Here is a 15,269-nt window from a genome sequence, read left to right on the forward strand (position 1 = left end):
TTAGGTCTTTGATCCATTTTGAGTTCGTTTTTGTGCATGGTGTGTGGTATGGGTCTTGTTTCATTTTTTTGCAGATGGATATCCAGTTATGCCAGCACCGTTGTTAAACAGACTATCTTGTCCCCATTTAACTGACTTTGGGCCTTTGTCAAATATCAACTGCTCATATGTGGATGGATTTATGTCTGGATTCTCAGTTTGGTTCCATTGGTCTATGTATCTGTTGCTGTACCAGCACCAGGGTGTTATGACTACTGTGGTAGTATAATAGGTTCTAAAATCAGGTAGAGTGAGGCCTCCTACTTCGTTCTTTTTCAGTAATGCTTTACTCATTGGGGGCCTCTTTCCCGTTCGTATGAAGTTAGTGATTTGTTTCTCCATTTCCTTAAAAAATGTTGGAATTTGAATCGGAATTGCAGTGTGTCTATAGATCACTTTTGTTAGGATAGACAGTTTTACAATGTTAAAGTCTTCCTATCCACGAGCAAGGTATGTTTTTCCGTTTATATAGGTCTTTTGGTTTCTTGCAGTAGTGTCCTGTAGTTTTCTTTGTATAGGTCTTTTACGTCTCCTGTAAGATTTATTCCTAAGTATTTTATCTTCTTGGGGGCTCCTGTAATTGGTATTGACTTGGTGATTTTCTCTTCGATGTTCTTTTTGTTGGTGTGGAGAAATCCAACTGAGTTTTGTATGTTTATCTTGTATCCCGATACTCTGCTGAACTCTTCACTTAGTTTTAGTAGTTTTCTTGAGGATTTTTTAGGGTTTTCTGTGTTTAAGATCATGTCATCTGCAAATAGAGATACTTCTTCTTCCTTGCCAATCTGGATGCCCTTGATTTCTTTATCTAGCCTAATTGCTCTGGCTAGGACCTCCAGCACAGTGTTGAATAAGAGTGGTGATAAAGGGCATCCTCGTCTGGTTCCCAGTCTCAAGGAGAATGCTTTCAGACCCTCTTCACTTAGGATAATGTTGGCTGTTGGCTTTGTATAAATGCCCTTTATTATGTTGAGGAATTTTCCTTCTATTCCTATTTTGCTGAGAGTTTTTATCATGAATGGGTGTTGAACTTTGATAGATGTCTTTTCTGCATCAACTGATAAAGTCATGTGGATCTTTTATTTATATGATGGATTACACTTTTTTTATTACACTAATTGTTCTTCTAGTGTTCAACCATCCCCTTATACCTGGTATGAATCCCACTTGGTCATGGTGAATAATTTTTTTGATATGTTGTTGAATTCTGTTGGCTAGAATTTTGTTGAGGATTTTTGCGTCTAAGTTCATGAGGGATATAGGTCTGTAATTTTCTTTTTTTGTGGTGTCTTTACCTGGTTTTGGTATCAGGGATATGCTGGCTTTATAGAATGAGTTTGGGAGTATTCTGTCGTTTTCTATGCTCTGAAAAACCTTTAGTAGTAGTGGTGTTAACTCTTCTATGAAAGTTTGGTAGAACACTCTACTGAAGCCTCCTGGGTCAGGGCTATTTTTTGTTGGGATTTTTTTGCTTATGTTTTCAATCTCTTTCTCTGTTATGGGTCTATTTAATTGTTCTACCTATATTCGTGTTAGTTTTGGTAGGTAGTTTGTTTCTAGGAATTCGTCCGTTTCTTCCAGGTTTTCATATTTGTTAGAGTACAGTTTTTCCTAGTAATCTGATATGATTCTTTTAATTTCAGTTGGGTCTATTTTAATATTGCCCATCTCATTTCTTATTTGGGTTATTTGCATCCTCTGCTTTTTTTATTCTGTCAGTTTGGCGAGTGGTTTATCAATTTCATTAATTTTTTCAAAGACCCAGCCTTTGGTCTTGTTAACTCTTTCAATTGTTTTTCTGTTTTCTATTGTATGTAATTGTGCTGTAATTTGTATTATTTGCTTTCTTCTGGTACGTGAGGGTTTCTTTCTTTTGTTGCTCTCTTTCTGTTTGTTCATATTGTAGAGATAATTCTTTGATTTTGGCCCTTTCTTCTTTTTGGATGTGTGCATTTATTGATATAAATTAACCTCTGAGTACTGCTTTTGGTGTGTCCCAAAGGTTCTGATAGGAAGTGTTTTCATTCTCTGTAGATTCTATGAATTTCTTTTTTCCACCCTTAACGTCTCCTATAACATAGTTGTTTTTGAGCAGGGTATTGTTCAGTTTCCAAGTGTTTGATTTCTTTTCCCTGCTTTTTCTGTTATTGATTTCTACTTTGATGGCCTTGTGGTCAGAGAAGATGCTTTGTAATATTTCAGTGTTTTGGATTCTGCTAAGGCTTGCTTTATGACCGAATATGTGGTCTGTTCTAGAGAATGTTCCACGTACACTAGAAGAGAAAGTTTACTTGGCTGCTGTTTGGTGGATGGTCTGTATATGTCTGTGAGGTCAAGTTGGTTGATTTTGGCATTTAGATCTTCCGTGTCTTTATGGAGCTACTTTCTAGATATCCTATCCTTCACTTGAAAATGGTATTTTGAAGTCTCCTGCTATTACTGTGGAGGTGTCTATCTCACTTTTCAATGCTGTTAGAGTTTTTTTTATGTATCTTGAAGTCCTATTGTTTGTTGCATAAATATTTAATATGGTTAAATCTCCTGGTATAAAAAACCAACAGAACTAAACCAGTGCCATCGAGTCGATTCTGACTCATAGTGACCCTTTGGGACAGAATAGAACTGCCCCATAGAGTTTCCAAGGAGTGCCTGGCGGATTCGAACTGATGACCTTTTGGTTGGCAGCTGTAGCACTTATCTGGTACACCACAAGGGTTTCCCCTCCTGTTTTTTATTTATTTTTATTGTCCCTTTAATCATTATATAGTGTCCCCCCTTGCCCTTTGTGGTGGATTTAACTTTATATTTTTTCAATATTAATACTGCCACTGCTGCTCTTTTTGGATTGTTGTTTGCTTGATATATTTTTTTTTCATCCTTTGAGTTGTAGTTTGTCTCTAAGTCTCAGATGAGTCTCTTTTAGGCACTATATAGACAGATTGCTTTATATTTATCTATTGTGCTGCTCTGTGTCTCTTTAATGGTGCGTTTAATCCCAGTGTAATTATAGATAGGTATGAGTGTCGTGCTGTCATTTTGATGTCTTTTTTTGTGTGTCGTTGAGTTTCTTTTACCCACTTAATTATTTGTGTTGAGTAGTTTATCTTTACATATTATCTTTTCCTCTTATTCGTTGTCGATTTTATATCTGCTGAGTGTCTATTTTTGTCTTGTGTTTTATTTTGATGAATAGGATAGTCTCCTTTGTGGATACCGTAATATTTACCCCTATTTTTCTAAGTTTAAACCTAACTTTTATTTTGTTATATCGCCTTGTCTTCCTCTCCATATGAAAGATGTATGACTCCATTTTTTAGTCTCTCTTTATTGTTTTAATGTTGTCTTTTTTTTTACCTAATGACATTGCTGTTTCCATGTTTTTAGCAGTTTTTTAATCTTGATTTATTTTTGTGATTTCCCTGTTTGGGTTGACCTCTGATTGCTTTGTCCAGTGTTCTAGTTTTGGGTTGATACCTGATATTATTGATCTACTAACCGAAGAACTCCCTTTAGTGTTTCTTCTAGTTTTTGTTTGGTTTTTACGATTTCCCTAAACTTTTATCTGGAAATGTACTAATTTTGTTGTCATATTTTAGAGACAGTTTTGCTGGATATGTAATTCTTGGCTGGCAATTCTCTTCCTTCAGTTGTTTATAGAAGTCATCCCATTGCCTTCTTGCCTACATGGTTTCTGCTAAGTAGTCCGAGCTTATTTGTTGACTCTTCTTTGTAGGAGACTTTTCTTTCATCCCTATCTACTCTTAAAACTCTCTTTTTATCTCTGCTTTTGGGAAATTTGATTATGACATGTCTTGGTGACTTTCTTTTAAAATCTGCCTTATGTGGAGTTCAATGAGCATCTTGGATAGATAACTTTCACCACACCAGGGAAGCTTTCTGCCAACAAATCTTCAAGAATTGTCTTTGTATTTTCAGTTGTCCCTCCCTGATCTGGTACTCCAGTCACTTGTAGGTTATTTCTCATGGCAGAGTCCCACATGATTCTAAAGGTTTTTTCATTTTTAAAAATTCTTGTATCTGATTTTTCTTCAGATATATTGGTGCAATGTGCTTCATCTTCAAGCTCACCAGTTTCACTCTGACTTTCTGTTGAGTTGTCTAATTCTGTAATTTTATTGTTAATTTTCTGAATTTCTGATTAATGACTATCTGTGGATTCTTGCAGCTTATTAGATTTTTCATTGTTTTCTTGAATAATCTTTTTAATTTCTTCAAGTAGTTTATCTGTGTGTTCCTTGCCTTCTTCTGCGTATTGCCTGATCTCCTTCCTAATCCTTTTCCTGATGTCTGGAAGAGTTCTGTATATTAATCATTTGAATTCTGTATCTGGTAATTCCAGGAATGCGCCATCATCCAGAAGATCCGTTCATTCTTTGTTTCGAGAGCTTGTTGAGGTGATCATGGTCTGTTTGCTTATGTGACTTGATATTGACCGTTATTTTTGAGCAATCTATATGTTATTGTATTAGTATATTTTATGTCTGCTTACTGTATTGTAGCTTATTGCTTTGTTTGTTTTTGATATGGTCAAATGGGTTTCTTGAGTGAGCTAGCTTGATTATTTTCATCTTTGATAATCTGATGCCCAGTCACCAGATGGGTAGAGGTATTATCAGTTATATCATTCTAGGAGTCCATTTGCTTTTCTTGTATGAATTCAGATCAGGTGTCCAGGTAGCTGATCATCAAATGTGTGGTACAGGCTCTGTCTTACAGCCTTAGAGGGGCAGGAGTGATTGGTGTAGGTTCTGGTACCTGGTTGCAGCAGGGGGTCACGCTCTGTACGAGGCAGGGGGCTGAGAACTGTCCCCTGAGTGTCTGTGAGGAATGCGTGTCTTTGTTCTCTAGAGTGTACCGGTGGATGGGTTCTCTAGACGGACCATGGGCACCCAATGCTTTTGGTTGTAAGGACTGGGAGGTACCAGTTATCCTTGAACCCCTGTCGTGGGTGGCTGGGTGACCTGAGTGGAGCCACCAGTTCTTAGGCCCCTGATGTGGGTAGGTTAGGACTCTGTTTAATAGGCATAGTGGTGTCAAATATTAAACACCTACCTCTTGACTGCACAGCTGAAACTGTTGCAGTGTGCCAACAAGGGTGTATTCTCCTGAAATAGGCCCACACAGGTCCATGCAGAGGGAAAGGTATTGAAAGTCCACAGACCGTTTATGCATAAACAGGAGCTGCCTCTTTCCTGAGCTCCCCATGTTAGTGGCGCAGGAAAATTATCTTTTCCCTGAATTCTGAATTTATTAATATTCCAAGGTCGGGAGGATGGTTCTGGCCACTCAGTAGGGCCTATCTGAGGCCTAGGGAAATCAACAGCCTCTGATGCTGGCTTGGTGGCAGGGGCGCAGTAAAATATACACAAATACATAGGTTTTGCTGAGAGCGCTGTTCTTCTCTGGTTCCGGAGGTGTGAGTAGGCTGTTTGGCTGGCTACTTCTTCCTGAGGAAACTGCGGCTGAACGCTACCACCAGACCGCCGCAGCCGCTCCTGGGAATGGTGCCTGAGGCATCTCGGTGATTCAGGTCCAGCAACTCCTCTCCGCTTCTGAATGGTCTCTCCTTCCGCCTGCTGCTTAGTCCATTTTCTGACGTTTCCTTTGATGTTCAGGGCTCCTAGCTTGTCATAAATATAATCATTTCAGTTGGTTTTTTTGGGCCTTTGTTGTAAGAGCTCTTGCAGGAAGAATCTGGCTATTACATAATCTGGGCCCCAGCTCCTAAAAAAAAAAAAATTTTTTTTTTAATTTTTATTGTTTTTATGATTTCCATGTATGAGTTGATATCTTGTTCTGTTCTGTGTTCTAGTGTTGGATTGATATCTGATATTAATGATTTTCTATCCAGAGAATTGCCTTTAGTATTTCTTGTCATTTTTGATTTGGTTTTTGTAACTTCTCTAAGCTTCTATTTATCTGTAAATGTCTTAATTTCACCTTCATATTTGAGAGACAGTTTTGCTGGATGTATGATTCTTGACTGGCAGTTTTGCTCCTTCAGTGCTTTATATATGTCATCCCATTGCCATCTTGCCTGCGTGGTTTCTCCTGAGTACCAAACCCCGTGTCGAGTCCATTCCGACTCATAGCGACCTTATAGGACAAAGCAGAATTGCCCCATAGAGTTTCCAAGGAGTGCCTGGCGAATTTAAACTGCCAACCCTTTGGTTAGCAGCCGTAGCACATAACCACTGTGCCACCAGGGTTTCCTTCTGCCAGGTAGTCCAAACTTAATGATTCTCTTTTGTATGTGACTTTTCACTGTTCCCTGGCTGCTCTTAAAATTTTCTGTTTATCTTTGGCTTTGGCAAGTTTGGTGATAATATGTCTTGGTGACTTTCTTTTGGGATCTACCTTGTATGGGGTTCAGTGAGCATCTTGGATAGCTATCCTTTCATCTTTCACGGTATCAGGGATGTTTTCTGCCATCAAATCTTTAACAATTTTCTTTGTATTTTCTGTTATCCCTCCCTGTTATGGTATTCCAATCACTTGCAATTTATTCTCCTTGATAGAGTCCCATGTGATTCTTAAGGTTTCTTCTTTTTTTTTAAATTCTTTTATCTGATTTTTCTTCAAATATATTGGTGCCAAGTGATTTATTTTCAGTCTCACAAATTCTGCCTTCCAGTTCCTGAATTCTGCTCCTCTGACTCTCTACTGAGTTCTCTAATTCTGTAGTTGTTAATCTTCTGAATTTCTGAATGCTGTCTCTCTATGGATTCTTGCAGTTCGTTAAATTTTCATTAAGTTCTTGAATAATCTTTTTAATTTCTTCAACTCCTTTATGTTTGTGTTCCTTAGTTTTTCCCAAAACATAAAATTGAGAACTCTCCCAGATGAAGATGTATTCCTGGAAATACCAGGTGTAGAATACAAAAGATTAATATGCAGAACTCTTCAAGACATCAGGAATGAGATCAGGCAACAAACAGAAAAGACCAAGGAACACAAACATAAAGGAGTTGAAGAAGCAATCGTGGTCCACTTCTTTATGTGATTTGATATCTACTGTTGTCTCTGAGCCATTTATAAGTGATTGTATTAATTTATTTTATGTTTGCTTACTGTGTCCTAGTTTTTTTTTGCTTTGTTTTGTTTCAATATAAGTGCATAGGCTACTAGAGTGAGCTAACTTGGTTATTGGAGCCTTTGAAGCACTAGTGTCCTGTTACCAGATGGCTAGAGCTGTTACCAGGTGTATGAGCCTAGGAGCCCATTCGGTATTCTTGTGTAGATTCAGCTCAGGTGTCCTGATAGTCGGTCACCTAGTGTATGGTGTAGGCTCTCAGCTACTGTCTTAGAGGAGTAATGGTGACAGGTGTACGCATTGGTTTCTGGTAGCGGCAGGGGTTCACACTCTGAGGAAGGCAGGGGGTTGACAGCCTTCCCCCAGGTGTCAGTCAGAAAGGAGCATCTCTGTTCTTTAGAGTATTCTGGTTGGTAGACTCTGCAGCTGTACTTTCGGCACCCAGTGCTTATATCTGTAAGGACCGGTAGGTGCTGCTATCCTTTTGCCAGTGGCTAGGTCATGTGGATGGAGCCTCCAGTCCCCAGGCCCCTGCTGTGGGCAGATGAAGGCCCTTTTTACTAGGCAGAGTGGTATCAGACTTCGAAAACCTGCCTCTTCCCACACAGCTGAAACAGATACAGTCAGATCTCAGACAGATTTGCCTTTGCTATACAGTAGCCACCTGGATCTGTGTAGCGGTGAGAGACCAAGTCTGTGGATGGCTTATGCCTGGACTGGAACGGCTCTTGCTCTGAGCTTCTAGAGTAGGGGACTCTGCAGAGTATTTTTTGCCCGGTTTGCTGATTTGTCCCTTCTCCCAGGCAAGGAGTATGGCTCAGAGAGTGCAGCAGGTTCTATCTCAGGCTGGGAATCAACTGTCAGTGAAGCCATCTGGGGCAGAGAGGTGAGGGATCAGACAGAAGAGAGTTCTTTCAAAATTGTGGTAACTTAGATAAAATCACTTACCTTGTGTCGAGAGTGCTGTTTTATCTCAGATTCTAGAGGCCTGTGTAGCCTGTATGCGCTGGTTCGGTCCCTGCTGAGATTGCCTCGGGGGGTTAGGGCTGTGTGCGTCTTGCCTTCTTTTGCTTAAGGAGCTGTGTCCTAAACTCCACAGCCAGTCCTGTGGCCGTCATGCCAGGGGGTCGGTGTGCTGGCATTTTGGTTGCCTTCTTTCGCTGAAGCAGCTGCTTTCTATACGCCGCAGCCAGCCCCATTGTAGACCCGCCACAGGGTCAGGGGTGTGCCACTCTACTTGCTTTCTTTCGCTGGAGCGGCTGTGACTCAGGGAGTCATCCGCACTGGAGTCGCACCAAAGAACAGTGCCAAGAAATTGGAGCTAAGGTGATGCGCGGGCTTGGCAACTCGTTGCTGCTTCTGCATTATCTGTTACTCCCCGTCGTTCAGACCGATTCCTTAATTTTGCCTTTGATGCTCAGGTATTCTAGCTTGTCGTATGTATGATTGATTCACTTGTTTTTTCAGATCTTTGTTGTTAGAGGGATCAGCGGAAGCTACTGGCTAGTTTGCCATCTTTGCCCCACCCTCCATATTCAATATTCTTCACCAACACCACATTTCAGAGGTGTCAATAATTCTTCGGTCTTCCGCATTCATCGTTTAGCTTTCACATGCATATAAGGCGGTGAAAAACACCATGGCTTGGGTCAGGCACACGCTAGTCCTTAAAGTGAGATCTTTGCTTTTTAATGCTCTGAAGAGGTCTCTTGCAGCAGATTTTCCCAATTTAATGTATTTTTTGATTTCTCGACTGCTGCTTCTGTGGGTATGAACTGTGGATCTAAGTAAAATGAAATCTTTGATGACTTCAGTCTTTTCTCCATTTATCATGATGTTACTTATTGGTTCAGTTGTGAGGATTTTTGTTTTCTTTATGTTGAGGTATAATCCATAGTGAAGGCTGTAGTCTTTAACCTTCATCAGTAAGTGCTTCAAGTCCTCATCAGTTTCAGTAAGCAAGATTTTGTCATCTGCATAACGCAGGTTGTTAATGAGTCTTCTTCCGATCATGATGCTGAGTTCTACTTCATACAGTCCAGCTTCTTAGATTATTTGCTCAGCATACAGGTTGAGTAAGTATGGTGAAAGGATCCAACTCTGACCCACACCTTTCCTGACTTGAAACCATGCAGTATCCCTTTTCTGTTCAAGTGACTGCCGCTTGGTCTATGTACAGGTTCCGCAGGACCACAGTTAAGTGTTTTGGAATTCCAGTTCTTTGCAGTGTTATCCGTAATTTGTTATGATCCACACAGTCAGATGCCTTTGCATAGTCCATGAAACACAGGTAAACACCTGGTATTCTCTGCTTTCAGCCAGGATGAATCTGACATCAGCAGTGATATCCCTCATTCCACATGCTCTTCTGAAAGTGGCTTGAGTTTTTAGTAGTTCCTTGTCTATTTACTGTTGCATCCCCTTTTGAATGATCTTCAGCAAGGTTTTACTTGCGTGTGAGGTTAATGATATTGTTACATAATTTCTGCATTTGGTTGCATGACCTTTCTTTGGAATAGGCATACATACAGATCTTTTCCAGTTGGTTGGCTAGGTAGGTGTGTTCCAAATTTGTTGACATAAAGGAATGAGCACCTCCAGCACTGTATCCATTTGTTGAAACATCTCAGTTGGTATTCCCTCAATTCCTGGAGCCTTGTTTCTGGTGTCTAAATCCTAGGAAATAATGTTGAGAGTTTTCTGTTTAAAATGTCTCCTTTGTAATACTCTAATAGTCAGCTTTTCCTCTTTTTATCTATGACAAACCCTTCTATGTGTGCTCCAGATCTCACACTCTCTTCTGCAGAAGGCCTTTGTTGATGTAATTATCCCCTTTCTCTCCTGTGTCTCCTTTTCCCCCTGTTCTTTACTACTGCCCATATTAAGGATAAAAACAAACCTCATGTCCCTTTACAGTCACTCTTTTTTCTGCTCTTCTTAGCAAAACTCTTCTAAAGAGCCGTCTCTATGAACTGAATCACTTTCTCATCTTCTATTCTCTCTTTAGTGCTTCACTGAATTGGCCCTAATCAAGGGATACACCTTGCCAGAATCAGTGATCAATTACAAGTCCTTATATTATTTGACCTCTGTTATGGATTGAATTGTGTCCCCCAAAAATGTGTGTCATTTTGGCTAGGCCTAGATTCCCAGTATTGTGTGATTATCCACCGTTTTGTCATCTGATGTGATTTTCCTATGTGTTCTAAATCCTACCTCTGTGATGTTAATGAGACAGGATTAGAGGCAGTTATGTTTATGAGGCAGGACTCAATCTACCAGATTAGGTTGTGTCTCAAGTCAGTCTCTTCTGAGATATAAAAGAGGAATGAGCAGAGAGACAGGGGGACCGTAGACCACCAAGAAATAAGAACCAGGAGCACAGCACGTCCTTTGGACCTGGAGTCCTTGTGCTGAGAAGCTCCTAGACCAGGGGAAGATTGATGACAAAGTCCTTCCCCCAGAGCCGACAGAGAGAGAAAGCTTCCCCTGGAGCTGACACCCTGAATTCAGACTTGTAGCCTCCTAGACTGAGAGAATAAAGTTTTCTTTGTTAAAGCCATCTACTTGTGGTATTTTTGTTATAGCAGCAGTAGGTAACTAAGACAGCTTCTCAGAAGCATTTGATACAGTTGACCATTCACTCTTTCTTGAAACCCTTCTTTAGACTTCTGTGACTCCACACTCAGTCATCTGTTTTTTTTTTTTCCCTTGCTTTTTTGCTGCTCTAATGTTATGTTAACCTCCTTTGCTGAATTTTCTGCCTCTGCTTCAGTGCTACAGTTTGGAGTGTCTCAGACCTCTGTGATGTCTGCCTTTTACCCATCTGTACTAACTCTAGGTCACCTCATCAGTTGCATGGGTTTAGACTTTATCAATATACTGACAACTTCCAAATCCTAAGCTTTAGACCTGTACATCCACCGGACTACTGTATATTTCCAACTGAGGGTCTAAAAGGCATCTCAAATTTAACATAGAAAATGCAACTTAAGATTTTCTGTCCCTAGTTCTGTTATTACAAGTCTTCCTCATTTCAATAAATGGCTGAAATCTTAATTCCTGCCTTCCTTCATCCAGTCCACCAATAAATCTCATTAGCTTTACTACTTCTCACCACCTGTGATGCTACAGTGACGTCTGAGCCATATTTACCTTTCTATTAGCCTCCTAATTGGTCTTCTTACTTCTTCACTTTCTTCCCTATAGTTCTTCCACATTATAGCCAGAGTGGTCTTTGAAAAGTGGAAACAAATATGTTACTGCTTTGCTTAAAACTCTCCAATGACTTTTCATATAAATGAGAATTAATTTTAAACTCCTTACTAGAGCCTGCTGTTGTTGTGTGCAGTCAAGTCGATTCCAACTCATAGCGATCGTATAGGACAGAGTAGAACTGCCCCATAGGGTCTCCAAGGCCGTAAATCTTTACGGAAGCAGACTGCCACATCTTTTCCCATGGAGCAGCTGGTGGGTTTAAACTGCTGACCTTTTGCTTAGCAGCTGAGCGCTTAACCATTGTGTCACCGGGGCTCTTTCTACTACAGCCTACTTGACCTTATTCTTAATACCTCTTCTACCTCAGCTAGTTCATTAAAGTGTAGGAATTCAAGGTCAGTCTTGATTCAAGGAATGCAGATTGCAGAAAGTTTTCATGGACTCAGTTTGTTATTTCTTCAATTTCTACATATACTTTTTCTAAGATTGATTTGTCTGAGAGTGCATCTTGTGCTCTATGGGTTCTCCTTTCCTATGACCTTTTTCACAGTAGCCCTTCCTAGAGTTTTACAAAAGAAAGACGAATGCCTGTTTATCCCTATTCTTACTGGTACATTGTCCCAGGATGAGAAAACCTCTCCGGTGCCACAGTATTGCTGTTGAGAAAGTGAATGACTCTAAGGATTTGATAACAAATCGTTTTGCAATTTAGATGGCTTTTCATTCTTTACTTTGAACAAAATTAAAGAGAGACTTAATGGAGTTATTTGTTGGTAAATTATTACAAATTTTGGTCAAGTAGCATAGTGATTTTTGGCATATTACTTTGTTCAGAGTTGAGGTTCCTTCAGTCCCTTTTCTCTATTTAGGTGAACAATTTTTTTTAACACCTACGTGGGAAAGAAAATAGACAAAATTCTGTGGGATTATGAAGAGGAAATACGAGTTAAAGGAAGAGAAGTGAAATAAAAGTTCTTTCTGTTAAAAGAGTTTCTTCCTGTATCTTTTCAATGGTTGGTGGTAGGTATCAAATTGCTCTGGTAGTTAGATTCCATTGGATCTATTTCTAAGCAGTAAGTATTTTAAAATATCAATATTTACAGCATGTCAGAAATTGATATGACAGTATTTGCAGCTATTTGTTTGGAAAAATTTTAGCTATCAACTTAAAAACGTAAGGGGAGCTTATTTTAAAAAATTCTTACAGGAAATAACGGAGAAAAAAAGTTTGAAGACCACAACTCTAGATTACATTTCCCTGCTACTCTATATTTGTGCTTAATTTATTTTTGCTGTTTATGTTTAAGCTTACTTTAGTGCTGCCATTTAGAAATAACAAACTCAATTTTTGCCAATGCCCAGGTTCAGTATCTGTACCGAGTGTTTTGCCGACTACGTCCTGGTGTTTCTATCCTTGCCCTCCATGGTCGACAGCAGCAGATGAGAAGAATGGAAGTTTATAATGAATTTGTCCGCAAGAGAGCTGCCGTACTCTTTGCTACGGATATTGCAGCCAGGGGGCTGGGTAAGAGAACTTCCTACAAGGAAATGTGCTATGATCATGGGAAATATAATTTGCTTATAAATGATGTTTTTCAGGAACCCAAATGTATGTAAATTGTTGGGGTTCTCTTTTGTTTTTGCATGAAAAAAACAAGTAAGTTACTGACAGATGATTAACATTAAGGGTATGCCTTGGGGTCAGTGAAAATATCCATAATATCTTAATCTTTTGTACATTTACTATTGTTTTATGGTAATAATTATATTGTAGAATCCTAAGGAGCCTATAAACTCATCAAAGGAAGATTAAAGATACAAACGAAATGTTTTTTCCCCCACACTTAAATAAGTTTGATTCCATTTCTTTGAAAATTGGAAACTTGTGGGTAAATATTTAAACACATTTAGTAAAAAACTGTGAAATCCATCTTTTCATAAGCCATTCTAATTTTCATTTTAAGATGACTATATTTAATGTATTTAATCTCTCAGAAAGCCATTAAGATAATAACCTACAACTTGGGGGTCAAAGTAGTTAGAGGTGAAACTAGTTTAGTGGTAAGTGCAAAGAACAGTAATTTGAATTTTTAGTCACTTTATTGAATTTTTTGACTGTAATGGGGAATTTACATACACAAAAAGAATAACCTAGTGACCCCTCATATTCATATTATCCAGCTTCTACAATTACCTTTTTTCATGATTTCTCCTCTGCTCCTACCCCTTTTGGAGTATTTTTAAAGCATATCTCAGACATTATACCTGTTGTATCTTCAATCATTTTAGATAAATATGTGGCTAGAGACAGTAGGCAACCATGCCTATTTTAAAAAAGCTTTTTAGGCTATTTTCTCAGCCCCACAGCAAGTTACCCCTTCACCTCCTCAATACTATTTGATTAAATAATTTTGAAACATTTTAGTTGTGCTTACAGTACACTCGTTTTTGAACTTAAATAGTTCAGGTCAATATAAGCAAATTTTGAACTCAAGTTTACCCTTTGATGGATCAGATTCCTTCCTTTTAAATTATAATAATTAAAAAAAAATTTATGCCAGCCACTCGTAGTGAACAGATATTAATATCATATGTTCTTTGGCTTTTTTTTTTTAATTAAAGGAATCAAGTATTAATAGATACAGTTGAGATCATGTTTATTCCCTGTCCCATTTCACTCCCTTCCTCTGCCAGCAAAGTTGCTATCAGCTATTTGATGTGTATTCTTTTAATTGAGGGTTCTTGACTTCTAGTCCAAGGAGCTCATGGGATCTGTAAACTTGGATGGGAAAAAATATATTTTCACTAACCTTTAACTGAAATTAGCTTTTTTTTTTTGAATAATTTATTTACTTTGCTGTCGTCGTTGAAAATTACACACAGCAAAACATGCACCAGTTCAACAGTTTCTGCATGTACAATTAAGTGACGGTGATTACATTCTTCAAGTTGTGCAACCATTCTCACCCTCCTTTTCTGAATTGGTCCTCTCGCATTAACATAAACTCATTGCTCTCTAAGGTTCCTGTCTAATCTTTCAGGTTGCTATCGTCGATTTAATCCCATATAGGTAGCTCTTAAAAGAGCATAATGTTCAAGGCAGACATTGTTTAATAGTTAAGCTAGACAAACTTTGGTTTGGTTTTATGAAGACTTAAGGGGGTATGTTTGGTTTAAGGTTTAAAGGTTGTCCCAGGGACTAGAGGGACCCTGAAAGTCATGGTCCCTGGACCTTCTATTAGCCCAAGACTAGGATCATTCCCGATGCCAGCTCTTCAGATGGGGATTGGACTGGACTATAAGACAGAAAATGATACTGGTGAAGAGTGAGCTGCTTGGCTCAAGTAGACACATGAGACTATATGGGCCGCTCCTGTCTGGAGGTGAGATGAGAAGGCAGAGAGGGACATGGTTGAATGGGCACGGGGAATACAGGGTGGAGAGGGGAGGAGTGGGCTGTTTCATTAGGGGGCGAGCAGCTAGGAGTACATAGCAAGGGGTATATAAGTTTTTGTATGAGAGACTGACTTGATTTGTAAACTTGCACTTAAAGCACCACTTAAAAAAAAAAAAAAAAAGATTGTCTCAGGGCAATAGTTTCAGGGGTTCATCCAGCCTCCATTGAAATTTAGCCTTTCCTTCAATTATGAGTGAAAGCAACAAACCACAGTACAGTAGTCCCCTGTTATGCATGGGGAATACGTTCCAAGATTCCCATGGGTGCCTGATACTGCAGATAGTACTAACCCTGTATATATACTGTGTTTTATCTTGTGCATACATACCTGTGATAAAGTGTAATTTATAAATTAGGCACAATTTTAAGAGATAAACAAAGATAAGTAATAAAAAAAATAGAACAATTATAACAGTATACTGTAATAGAAGTTTTGTGAATGTGGTCCTTGGGTGGGATGGAGTAGAATGGCACAGGATTTCTTCACTCTACTCATTTAAC

The 15,269-nt window shown here is 39.0% G+C and overlaps 1 protein-coding gene across 1 annotated transcript in view; it reads left to right on the plus strand.

The window, feature by feature from the left end:
- Window positions 1-15,269, plus strand: part of DDX10 (DEAD-box helicase 10) — a 378,968-nt gene that overhangs the window by 22,329 nt on the left and 341,370 nt on the right. The window contains exon 8 of the mRNA XM_003415620.4: window positions 12,674-12,836. Within this exon, the coding sequence (XP_003415668.1) occupies window positions 12,674-12,836 (163 nt within the window). The remainder of the gene's footprint in view (window positions 1-12,673; window positions 12,837-15,269) is intronic.

This window comes from Loxodonta africana, chromosome 7, assembly GCF_030014295.1.
Source record: "Loxodonta africana isolate mLoxAfr1 chromosome 7, mLoxAfr1.hap2, whole genome shotgun sequence".
NCBI lineage: Eukaryota > Metazoa > Chordata > Mammalia > Proboscidea > Elephantidae > Loxodonta > Loxodonta africana.